This window comes from Amblyomma maculatum, chromosome 7, assembly GCF_055883805.1.
Source record: "Amblyomma maculatum isolate TAMU_Amacu chromosome 7, ASM5588380v1, whole genome shotgun sequence".
NCBI classification, from domain to species: domain Eukaryota; kingdom Metazoa; phylum Arthropoda; class Arachnida; order Ixodida; family Ixodidae; genus Amblyomma; species Amblyomma maculatum.
The window spans coordinates 20,092,385-20,104,662 of NC_139350.1; the positions used below are offsets into that span (position 1 = coordinate 20,092,385).

Below are 12,278 nucleotides of genomic sequence, written 5' to 3' on the forward strand. Positions count from 1 at the left end.
CTCCTAACTGGATGCATTTGGGGCTGCGATTTTAGGCTTCGTGAAGCAAGAATGTAGGTCCGATCGAAAAATTGCATGCTTTTCGTCTAAATTTATTATCTAGGCAGCACCTTCTTTATACGCTACCACAGCGTCTATTGTGGATTAACAGTATACTTACCACGATGTTTCACTTTAACCTTTTGTGGCAGCAGTGCTTTATTTACGAAAAAAAAGGCTTCCGGGAATGACTTCTAATTGTTCTAGCTGTGGTTTCCTTCGGTGCGAAAGCCCTTGAAGTTATTCTATCTCCTTCGAATCAGTACTGCAAGCTAACCTAAACTTGTCTAATTCTCGCAAAAAGGCGAGTTTTTCACCATGTTTTTGCTTCAAGAGTTTCAACGCAACTGATATCACGTCCCAGCAGATTGGAGAACATAAAACACATCTTGAGTGAAAACTACAGGCAGCAACGGGGATTTCTCTTTATTCATTTATTTTCCGCCATTCTGGCCACATTCCGTCGAAGGCCAACTTCCGGCATCCTGTTCGACGCTTGACCACTGGAACCAATACAACGAGCGGAACGTAGCTTTTAGATACTGCAAAGGCAATTCGTTGACGTTAGTTGCGTTAGTGAGACTGAAAGCGTTTCTCTTAGCTTGGTGGACAACGCCTGAAACGCCTGAAGGATAATCTTGAATTAGGCGTATTCCCTCGATTCTTTCATAAACCTATGCGCATTCATGCGTAGGCTTCTGAGTGTAGGCACGGAGAAAGAATGGCTATATACAGGTGTACCATATTTCTACAAAAAAAAAAAAAAGAAAAACAGACATTAGTGTCTGGTCTATATAAGTTTCCCGAACAGCCCGTGGACTATCATGTTTATTATTGTGAAAGCAATACTACGCCAGTTCTAACCGCTCGTCGCGTGGTCCGTGGTCCGTGGACCCCCCTGCTCCTCGACCTCCTCGATCAGCCTGCCATGACATTTGATTGCGCGTTACCCATATGCCACGGGCTGGAGCTGCCAATTCGCGTCGTTCCTTTCATGGGAGGGTGATATCAGAATCAGCCTGCCAGAACCGTTTGCATTCTCGTTACCCCTACGACACGCAGACACGTCCATTCGACTAGGTTGAAGCGTGACTCTAATGTGGGCTGGTAGCTTACGATTTCGCGCCATACCCTAAAAGGATGAGGTTAAGTGTCCCCAATAATGTAGCACCTTACACTGATAGGGCGTGATAGGGGAATAAAGTAGCAGGCAAAATAAGCTTCCGCCGTTGCTTTTGCAATTAAAATATGGTTAACTAGAGCTAAACCACAACTGATGTTTTCGTACATTTCCATGTATTAGACATCGTGGGAGACGCCGCCAGACGCAATGTGAGAAATGAAACCGCTCTCAGGTATATTGACACCGAGAAGGTAAAACTCGTGTTTCATGTTTTTCACATCACGCTGTGTGATCACTTGTCAACGGCTTTTTTTTTTTTCATGTTCTCCATATGGCTATATGCCATTTTGCTTAGCATGTACAGGTTGCACCCGCCTTAGCTTCTGTGGTAACACAATCATTTTGCTTTCCTTCCATTATTTTTCTGCTTTCTTCCTGTCTACTTCATTTTCTGTGTTGTAAATTCTCAGTACTTACCCCTCTTGCCATTATTTTGCGTAAGATAACAAGGAAAATGCGGCAAAAAAATAACCCTTTATAGCGGATTCAACCAACATGCTGTTGAACAACTCCCGCACAGCCTGCATTTGTTCGGCTGTGATGACGATCAGAGCTTAACAGGACACAATCTTTCCAACCTCTATTGTCTTTCTAGAAATAAATAGACGGTTACCTTCTCTTCTGGTGATGTTTGCGTGCGTTCGGGCGGTATAGGTGCCGTTTACATTCAAAAAGCTGAAGTCAATATCATGCATTATTTCTCACTCTCTCGGCATATTGATTGTTATTTTTCTTGCAAGGGTCATTATTCTTAGGCAACCTCCAAAGCATACTGTGACCTGCGGAAAAACGTATTTTTTTTTTTCATGTTCGTTGTTTATCGCATCCGTCACGCCGCCTCATAGAGTTTGCGTGCGGTGGAAGGTACCACCATGGACTCCGTAAAGCCCAGTTTGCTCGCGAACTTTGCGCCACCTATTAGAGCTATGACGGAGTTCTGGTCCCGCACATTGAGAGCCACTGAAAGGTTTAATGCAAATGCGACAGCTAGATCTAGCACTGTTACTTGGGTGACGGCGAATATTATTGAAGATCCCCAGACCACCGCATATCCTTGCTGTTGAACCGTATAACAGCCCGAACGGTATCCTGCGCCCCACACATGCTTATTTTCAGATTGGACGCCCGAATACGACCGGCTATAAGAGTTACTTTTTTTAATGGGGAGAATGCCTGTCAGTTGATACTTCATGTTCGACTGGACAGCGCTAACCTGGTGAAGTTGTATCATCTACAGAGAAGCAAGGATGAAAGGAGCTGTCCGGGTAATGCCGGGATAAAAATAAAACGTGCCTTAACCATAATCCCGTGATTCAATGACGCTGGGGCTCGTTTTTGTGTTGAACTCCAACATCGTTTTCAGGTTGATTTAGTTTCGGTAAAATTAGACATTGCGCATGAGGATAGCTTTATACATATATACGATATATTGACTGCGGACCGAACGCTAAACACCTACCCTTTTTTACTTACTTATTCTGGTGGACACTCCTCAAGAGTGACACAGCTCCCCTGCCTGTTGCGGTAGAACTGGTCCCCGCAGAAGCAGCCGAAGACGCAGTCAGCGGTGCAGAAGGGCCCAATTACACGCTTCCAGCATTTCTTCTCGGCGCAGGATGAGGAGACGCACCGCTTAAATACCTCGTTCAGGCCGCAGTCTTCGGAACCTTCCTCTTGGGGAGTAAAAGTAAAAGAACGGAAACGAAACGTTGAGCGGGAAGATTTATTTTTTACAAAATACTTGTTTCTTGGGCTAGTTGGTTTGTTCTAGTGTTGGGGGCAGCGCGAATGAATAGGAAGGAACGAAGACAGAGCTCACTTTTCGGTCTTTCTTTGTCGTCACCCCTTCTGTACTCTATTTGCGCTGGTACATATATTACTGCCAAAACTTACTCCCATGCATTGCTGCGTGGTCATTATTCTCACGACATGTTATTACAACTGTGCCGCGCTTACACAAAGACAACTGCTTTAGTGAGCTGGTTCATGTATTCCACAGGTAATGCGCATCTGACGACAAGGCAGCACAGTGTTCCACCCTCTACACTGTATTCTTGTCAATTACACTTTCCTGTGAAGTCGCAGCTGGAGAAGAAACTGTCAAAGCGGAACGACGAGTTTTTTTTATTCGAAGCCTTACCATGTCGCATAACATAGAGCTGCTCTTATTCAAATTAAGGAATGCAGGCTATTATTTCTTAGAAACCAGAGCAAGCTCTGACTCTTAGGCTTGTTCAAAGTGCAGCTTCGTGTAGTCGTCTGGTTTTTGAGGTCTGCGTGCCTGAACGCATGTAAAAGGTTCGGCGAAGGGGAACCTCAGTGACTGATCTGGAACACTTAGCACATGCGCTTGGCACTGCATATCCTTGAGATCATAGTCTTTGCAACGCAAGAGCCGGGAGACGTATTAGCAAACCCTTAGGAGGTGACGACGCTCTTGCGCCTGGATGGATGGATGGAACGTCCCCATTGAGCAGTAACTATCATGCTCAATTTTCTCCCTATATCTTAATTATTGTTTTAGATTGGTTTACTATACCATCATTCTATTTACTAAATTTTAGTTTCTACATTACTAACTTTGTCACTTCCCTGCTTTTAAGTCACCAATCTTCCAATCGCTTTTTGCTAGCTTCCACTGCCGGTTTTTTCACCCCGCCGCTGGCATCTCTAAACCCCAGAGCTTTCGGAACAGTGACTGCGCCTGCATCCACTTCCGGATGGATACCATTATATCCGAGTCTAATATGGTCAATTGTTTCACTGAAATTACAACATACAGCACATGCGTCTCCTTCATTGTTAAATTTCTTTTTGTAGCTGCATGTTCTAACTTCTTCAAAGCGTAGGGCACTGCCTCTTGAGTTATCAAAGAAAGCTTCCTTCCTGATCTGCCTTTTCCACTTTCGGTATAATCCCACTCTCAGTTTCTTTTCCATCGAATTTATCCAATTTTTGCCTTCTGTGTTTTTCACCTGTTGCTTAACGCTCTTTATTTCTCCGTCCTTGTGACTAGCATACTTACTAGTTTCCTAGTTCTTTTCCTCCATTGTGAGTCAACGCTTTTTAAGTATAGGTATTTAAATACTTTAGCTGCCCATTTGTTCCTGTCCAATTTCATCAGGCGTTCCAACTATGATAATTTACTCTGAACTTCACGTACTTCGAAAGATGCCCAACCCATATCTCCCTGTACCGACTCATTTGAGGTTTTGCCGTGGGCACCTAGTGCTAATCGTCCAACGGCTCTCTGATTTATTTCTGATGTCGACTGTACCTCTGATTTTAGGCACAAACCCGCATTCCCAAAAGTAAGTCCGGGCACAATAATTCCTTTCCAAATACTCCTCAAAACCTCATACTTGTTGTGCCCCACAATGCCCTATGCTTCATTATCCCGGCATTACTTCGCCCTTTGGCCTTAAGTGATTGCTCATGCTTTCCAATGTATGCCAATCCTTCGTTTTCTCATACCCCCAGATAATTATATTCTGCTACTCTGGGTATTTCATGGCCTTGTATTTTAAGACCACAATCAGTTGAGCCGTTGACAATCATCAGACCGGATTTAACTGCGCTAAAACGGAAGCCTAGAGCGTCCCCTTCGTTTAAGCAATACCTAACTAGAGTTTGCAATTCTTGCAGACACTCAGCTAGCAGCACAATATCGTCTGCATACATCAAACCGGAGAGGCACTGCTCTACCTCCTTTCCACTTAAACTATATGATAGGTTAAAACCTAGGTTACTTTCGTGTATCCTCCTTTCCAGGTTTATCATATAAAGCATGAACAGCTGCGGTGATAGAGGACAGCCTGGTCTTAATCCTTTGCCTACTTAGACATATTCCGTAGTTCTTATCCCTTTCCATGTAATTTCTTCTTTATTATCTCGGTATATTTCCTGTAGGAACTCTATTATCTCATAGCCGATACCTTTTTTCAATATGTTCCACAGGAGTTTCCTCTTTACGTTGTCGTACGCCCCGTTTATGACCAGGAAGGCTAAATAAAAAGGTCTATTTTCCACTCTAGATATTTCGATGCATTGGGTAAGCACAAACAGGGTATCATCTAAGCGCCTACTATTTCTAAAGCCGTTCTGAAGTTCTCCGAGTATCTGTTACACTCTACCCATGCTTGCACCTTTAATTTCACCGCCTGCATGGCCAACCTGTCATAACTGATGTTATGGTAATCGGCCTGTATGATTTTATGTGCATCGTTTCTCCTTTCCCTTTATAAATCAAATTTATTTTACTCTTTCGCAAGCTCTCCGGAATTCACTTATTTGTTATGACTTTTTCCAAAGCTTTTAACAACGTTTCCTTACTTCTTGGACCAAGTTCATTAATCAACTTGATCCGAATTCCATCTATTCCTGTAGATGTGTTGATAAGAATATTTTTTTCTGCCTTTTTTCCAGTTTATATTGGTCAGTTCTAAGCTGCTTTGTATTCTGCTATCTTGTGTTGCTTCCTGATTTGCAGAGATTACCCTATCGCTGCTCTTAAATGGCTCGGCTATAACTGATATAATGTAATTCCCTGCGTTGTCTAGCTCCCTTTAAACAATTTCCCTCGTTATCTTTGCTTTGATTGATTCTTTTTACCTAGCCAGCTTATATGGTTCCAGAATTTTCTTGTCCCGCCGCCAGTGGCATCGTGTATGTCAGCTATCCAGCGATTGGTGGACTGCTTTATTTTACTTTCGACGAGGGCCTTTACCCCAAGTTTCTTTTGTCGACATGATTCCCATTTTGGTCGATTTCCTTACCTGTAGATACCTGTATTTTTTGCCACTCGGTGTTCCCTTGAAGCAGCCCGTCGTTGTTCAATAGCTTCCATGATTTCCTTATTCCACCAGCTCCGTGGCTTCCTCTTTCCATTCCGGCGGTTTGCTACTTTAACCTTCTTAATTTTCCTCTTTATGAGTAGTTCTACCTGTTCATAATCCCAGCTTTTCATGGGGCTTTTCTCTATTGCTTCCTCTATATCTGCTGCTATCTCTGCAATTTGAGCGTCGTTTAATTTTGCGTTTACTTTTTGTCTACGTTCCCGTTCTCTTTTCATCAAGGGCCCCATCTACAGACTAATACGTTTATGATCACTTCCCAGACTACACTCTCCTTCTTCGTCTATTTATATTGTTGTGACCTCGCTATAAATTCCCTGCGACATTTGGCGGTAGTCAATGGTCGCCTGCCTGTTGCGGAATTCCCACGTGATTTGGCCTTTGCCCCCCCCCCCCCCCCATTGCGTTTCTGTATTTGCTATAACTATATCGTGTTGCTGACAGAAATCTAGCATTAGCGTCAAGTTACAATCCGTGTATCCATCCAGATCGTTGATGTGGCCGTTAATGTCCCCAGAAGAATAATATCGGCTCCGTATCCAAACTGGCTTATATCGTCACTGAGACCTTCAACAAGATCCTTGTTTTCTTGCCTGCATTGGTGTCCTGCTCCTATAAATAACTACCCCTAGCCATGTCCTTATTCCGGCAATTGTTCCTGATACCCAGATATGTTCTTTACAAGATGATTTGATTCTATGCCAGTTTGTTCCCTGGTGTATCAACATACCAACCCCTCCACCACTTGTTTTCCGTTCTCGTTCGGTTGCACCCTTCCCAGGCGTAGCCTTCTATAAATGGCGGATCTTCTGGATCCCTGAGATGAGTCTCGCATAGAGCGTACACACCTTTTTTGTCATCCTTTAGCCGCTGTTCTATCTCTAGCCATGTCGCTCTTTTTCTACCTTCTTGCATGTTTATGTAGCTGATCCCAGTGTTAAATTTCTTTTTGTCCCTTTCTTTCTCGACCTGCTCCTTGCCATTTTTGGGGCGCAGCCTCCGTTATTGCACTTCCTTCTGCTTCACTACTAACTACCTCTGTGCATGCACGGATTCCTCGAGGACCCCCTAAAAAAGCTACAGCCTTGCCTGCTAGGCACCAGTCGATCTCTGCTCCCACCCTTCTGTGGGAACAGAGATCGGCAGAGAGCAGCAGCGCCACCAGGAGACAAATAGTGGATATATTGTCTAAACGAATAAGAACACATATAAAGGCCACCGTTCCTGTCGTTTTGGTGGCGCACTAGATTAACATCAAGCATCTCTTCACTGATGCCACTTAAACATGCGTTCGACTCCTGTGTTGCATTTTTTTATATGTTTTTGCAATTTATTTCACTGTAATTATATCCTGCCTACAGTGAGTGTATGTTACCTTTAAGTTGCGTTTACAGACACCTTTAAGTATCAATCGGTATGACAACAGTTACACTAAGCAATTACCTTCGCCATAATCATTTCCTGCCTTGGTGAGTGTATGTTACCTTTAGGTTGCGTTCGGAGACATCTTTCAGCAATAATCCCCATTTACAGGGAGTGTATGTTATCTTTAGGTTGCGTTCAGCGAGATCGTTCAGCAATAATTTCCATTTACAGTGAGTGTATGTTACCTTTAGGTTGCGTTCAAAGAGATCTTTCAGCAATAATCCCCATTTACAGTGAGTGTATGTTACCTTTAGGTTGCGTTAAGAGAGATCTTTCAGCAATAATCCGCATTTACAGTGAGGGTATGTTACCTTTAGGTTGCGTTAAGAGAGATCTTTCAGCAATAATCCGCATTTACAGTGAGGGTATGTTACCTTTAGGTTGCGTTCAGACACATCTTTCGGGAATAATCCCCATTTACAGTGAGTGTATGTTACCTTTAGGTTGCGTTCAGAGAGATCTTTCAGCAACAATCGCCGTTTAACTCGCTGAAAGCGTTGTCTGCTCCAGTGCGCCTACGGGATATGGTTTGGCAATACGCGCCTCGGCCAGCCCTATCCATGTAAGGCATACTCCTGCTATTCTCGTTGGGTTATGAGGCAAAGGGTATGTGCACGGGAAAATTAGAGCACTTACACCTTTCCTTAAAGAGAACGTCAGAATCGCAATGGCGAAGCTGGGGTCCAAAGGAAGTCTGTCGCCGGGGTGCTCGTTTTTGTGGCTTGGCGTGTAAAGGCTTTCTACTTTCTGCTGATCAATATTTTGAGCATCGTCTTGTACTCAGTGTATCTATATGCATTTCATTCTTTTTTTATTAGGAGCTTGTATCCCCCGATTTATGTTGAGTGCTTTTATACATATTTTTTAGTTTTTTTATACCCGCTCCTGAATGGGTGTAAATGCGAACTTCTGTTTAGACGATATGGTATTGAAGACTGATTCACATCAAGAATAGCGAAAATTTCTATTACAATTGAGCCCAGGCGGTCCTTTACGTACCACCAATATGTGACTATTGCCGCAAGTGTTGTGCTAGTAGTTGCTGTTCTTCCATAACTTTTGAATAGCAGGTGCGTCTGTATAACTACGCATGTTCTAGAGTTTATATCCACCTCTGGTTGTGTTAGCTGGCCATTACTGCTTTTACCTCAAAGTGTAGAAACAGTAATGAAAAAAAAACAAATAGAACGCAAAGCAGCATAGTTATGCGCCAGCTGGGTGACATGGTATGTAACAAAACCGCGGGAATGGCCGGACAGAGGGAAGGAGACTGTGTTTTCTCTTTGTCGCAGTCCTGTATTTTCCGCACTGTTCCTATGCTACCACGAAAAAAAAATATTTTGAAACTAACTTAAGCCAGAAAACAAGCAATAATCTCGAATGTGGTCACCAAGAAAGCAGTCTCTCTCGAACGCAGAAATTGTAAATTCCGCGACCTCGACGAGAAGTCAGTAATCACGAGCACCTTAAGTATCGCTTTATGTCCACTAACGACGTTCTAGCGCGGATGTGTATCGGAAACCAGAATTGTGCCATGATTATCGTGGGTATGTTCCTCTTCGCGCCGAGATATGCGCTGAAGTATGCTCGCAAATAGTTCTTAAATTACTTTTACGTAGCTCTAATATCCTTTGTGCCATTCCTGTAGCAGCCTTAGATATTTCGAGGCTACAGCTTGAATAAAAAATAAACATTTGCTTCAGACCTTTAGTTAAGTGTACCTACGCTACCACATTTGCGCCCCCAACCCCATTCAGTGTTTGACGAGCATGTGTCTGACTCAAAGGTAAGCAGCCCTTGTGCTCTCATCTTTTTGATCTTCATTCAAAAAAAAAAGCAACGCATCAAATAACGCAACCACCTGACAAAAATTCACTCTCATGTCGACGCAGTCTTGATCAAAGGTCTGGAAGCAAAATTATATTCAGCTCGGCAGCGAACTGAAGCTGTCAAACCATCCTTAAATGGCAACATTCATTTGAATTGCTAGGAAATTATTTCTTATCAAAGCAAGAAACAGTCTCATAGCATTTCGCGGCCCTCCGGTCGTTAATTGCGCCTTTTGAGACTCTGACGAATATCCTTTGGCTTCAGGATTTTTGCAAAGACTGTGCATTCCCTGCACACCCCAGCTCTACAGAGAATGACCGAGACCCCCGCAGCTCCTGAAGCCGGCCGGTGTCTTCCATCGCGTTCCCTCGCTTGCAATGATTTGTCGAAACGACGGCCGATCGTGATTGTGTCGTAGGGCGTGCGTAGATTAGATACAGCGGCAGCCTTCCTAATACAGATCTTTGATCCTCGTTATGAGTTCAATAGATGAATAAAGTAGTGAAGCTTTTACAGGTCACCTGTTTATCCACGTGCTCCGCCCTACCATCTCATGAGAGAATATTCACACTGCAGAATAAATGCAGACACTGCGCGTGCTATAAATGAAGGTAGGGTAGCGTCAGTCATCAGCTCCGACGCAAATGACCTTTATCCAAGGGCTTCTGCATGACTCCCAAGGCAATGTCGCTGCTCTGCAGCCACGCTTCAGCGAGAGAACTGGCTACATCGTTATCCTGTAGTCGTCGGACTGTCGAGCGCCCGGTCAATAATTTGGTGCTCTTTTGGTTTCACTTCTTTGAGTTTTTTGCATTGTTCTAGACCTGTCTCTGTACAGAAGTGTCTTCTGAATTAAGACTTGCATATCATGCATTGCTTTTGTGTACACTGTGTATGTGTTCTGGCTATTACTGCAAAACCACGTTTCTCCTTCATTTCATAGCGTAAAGAGTGTATTGTAGGGTAATATTTGGCTCTGCAGAGCGTTTTGGCAAGCTGGTTGGTGAAATTCATCTTCAAAACTGCACGAATTAGTGAGGACAGCGGAGACACACATTTTATGGCTTGCATACCTTGAAGCTGGGCACCAAACGACCAATCCCATTTGCTAGTTTGTAGCTGGGTTCCGACTGTATTTGTTACACAATTTGATGTCATCTCCTGTGAGACCAGAACCACCCACTTGCAAAGTGTTTCGGCAGGGCGCACACGGGTGTGCACGCTTTCAAAGATAACCGAAATATTTTATACTGCGCAAGGAGAGTTCATGTACAGATGTGCAAAGGGCAGCGTTGTTTGCTTTTAACCATAAGAATTTGCTTTCTGGAAAATTATTGCATGCAAGGTTAGTGCAGCAACTTCGTCCTAACAAGCACTGTAAAAAACGTAAATGCGAGAGCAGTATGAAAGTATTTGTTAAGCTCTATGTCAGCTTGGAATTGCCATGATTCAACTAACATTCCTAGGTATCCTGAAGTAAGTATGACTTCCCAGTGGCACAGGAGTCGTGCACTGAATGCATCACGTTTTGATGAAGTAGGACGGCCCCAGAAAAAACTACTAGCATTGAACTAAAGCAGAATGGTATGTTATGTATTTGTGTAATTATCTATTTCGTTGTTCATATGCAAAAATGCTCAGTAAGTCGAAAAATAAACCTGATTGAGAGGACTGTCAATTCATCTGTGAATAATGCGTAGTATATTGGTCACCGCTGAAGCAAAGTTCTTGAAGCTGCACAAAATTTTCAGCCGTTTACATACAAACGGAAGTTACTAAAACGGAAGACCAGAGGTGAACGTCTCTCATCACAAGCTCTTCAATTTCAGAGAATGCCTTCACTGAATTGACGTTTTACATCAAGAAAGTTCCAGAAGTGACCTACGATGAGTGTCCAATGTTGCAAAAGACAGATACGCAGCCCGCCCAAAACTGCTTATCCTGTAATTCTTTACAGTTTACTCTGTTGAAATCTACCACTCAGCAAACACCTTGACCAGTTTTTAATGCTTAAACAAATAAAAGCGCACAGAAATGTGTTTTGTCAGGTGGATGTTCGCGCATTCAAGATCATTGAATGGTAATATACATAAATTTCAGGCTGCGCCTCTTTTATGCGACTTGAATGAATTGGTTTTCGCTTACTATACATTATTTTCTAACCACTTTCCCAGGCAGAAATACCTTGTCTTTATTTTTATGGGTGTATATGAAAAAAGCGATGACATGAATGGCGCTAGTTCATAAACATGGATGTTTTTGTCTATTTACGCCACCGCAGCACTCTGTTCGAAAACCATTCAGCTCACAAATTGCTTAAAATGTTTTGGAACGTAGCGATCAGTGGTTGTCGTAGAAAACAAAGGTTATGCTTAATAGCTCTCATAAGCGATGCTGTCTTGTACCGGCTGGTGCACGGAGAAAACGCTAGAGTGAATGCAGAAAAATAAGTGAAATGTACTCACCACTTGCAACGATGGCCACTGCAAGGACGGCTACCAAGAGTCCCAGAATGTACAGCTTCATGGTTTCGCGTTGGAGTGGGGACTCAGGCGGAGCGCCGGTTATTTATGCCCTCCCCTTAGTAGACAGCTAGTGCTGCTGCAGAACGCTACGTTTCACTTCGCATATCGCTGAAGCAGCCAGCTTTTATCACGACCTGACGCGCGTGGCGGCTCGCCCCACAAGGCGCGACGTGCTTTACAGACGCCTTGCCTTTCGTTTACACTCGCAGTTGCCGTTTCTGAACACCTCACTCCGTGCAGTGCGACGCTGACGCATGGGGTCTTCAACTTATTATGTAGCGGCAAGAAAAATAAATTAACAATGCAAATGCACAAACTGTTTCAAAAATTAGTGTACTGATTTAACGCAACTTAACATTCTTCACGTGTAATTACCTAATTAGCTCAAAATTTTCACCATTTTGAAAGAGCAGCCACTCCAAT

The 12,278-nt window shown here is 43.4% G+C and overlaps 1 protein-coding gene across 1 annotated transcript; it reads right to left on the bottom strand.

The window, feature by feature from the left end:
* Nucleotides 1-432: 432 nt before the first annotated feature.
* LOC146182783 (ixochymostatin-like) lies at nucleotides 433-11,976 on the bottom strand. The gene is made up of 3 exons (XM_084608922.1): nucleotides 11,796-11,976; nucleotides 2,696-2,895; nucleotides 433-542 (listed from the first exon to the last, which is right to left on the bottom strand). The coding sequence occupies exons 1-2, from the start codon at nucleotides 11,854-11,856 to the stop codon at nucleotides 2,696-2,698; spliced, it is 261 nt and encodes an 86-aa protein (XP_084465048.1). The 5' UTR covers nucleotides 11,857-11,976; the 3' UTR covers nucleotides 433-542.
* Between the last annotated feature and the right edge of the window lie 302 nt (nucleotides 11,977-12,278).

Excerpts from the sequence above, each read along its gene's own strand:
- LOC146182783 (XM_084608922.1), bottom strand. The coding sequence starts at position 11,856 with ATGAAGCTGTACATTCTGGGACTCTTGGTAGCCGTCCTTGCAGTGGCC. Across the intron at positions 2,896-11,795 it reads AGTGGCCATCGTTGCAAGTG|AGGAAGGTTCCGAAGACTGC; the intron begins GTGAGTACATTT and ends TTACTCCCCAAG.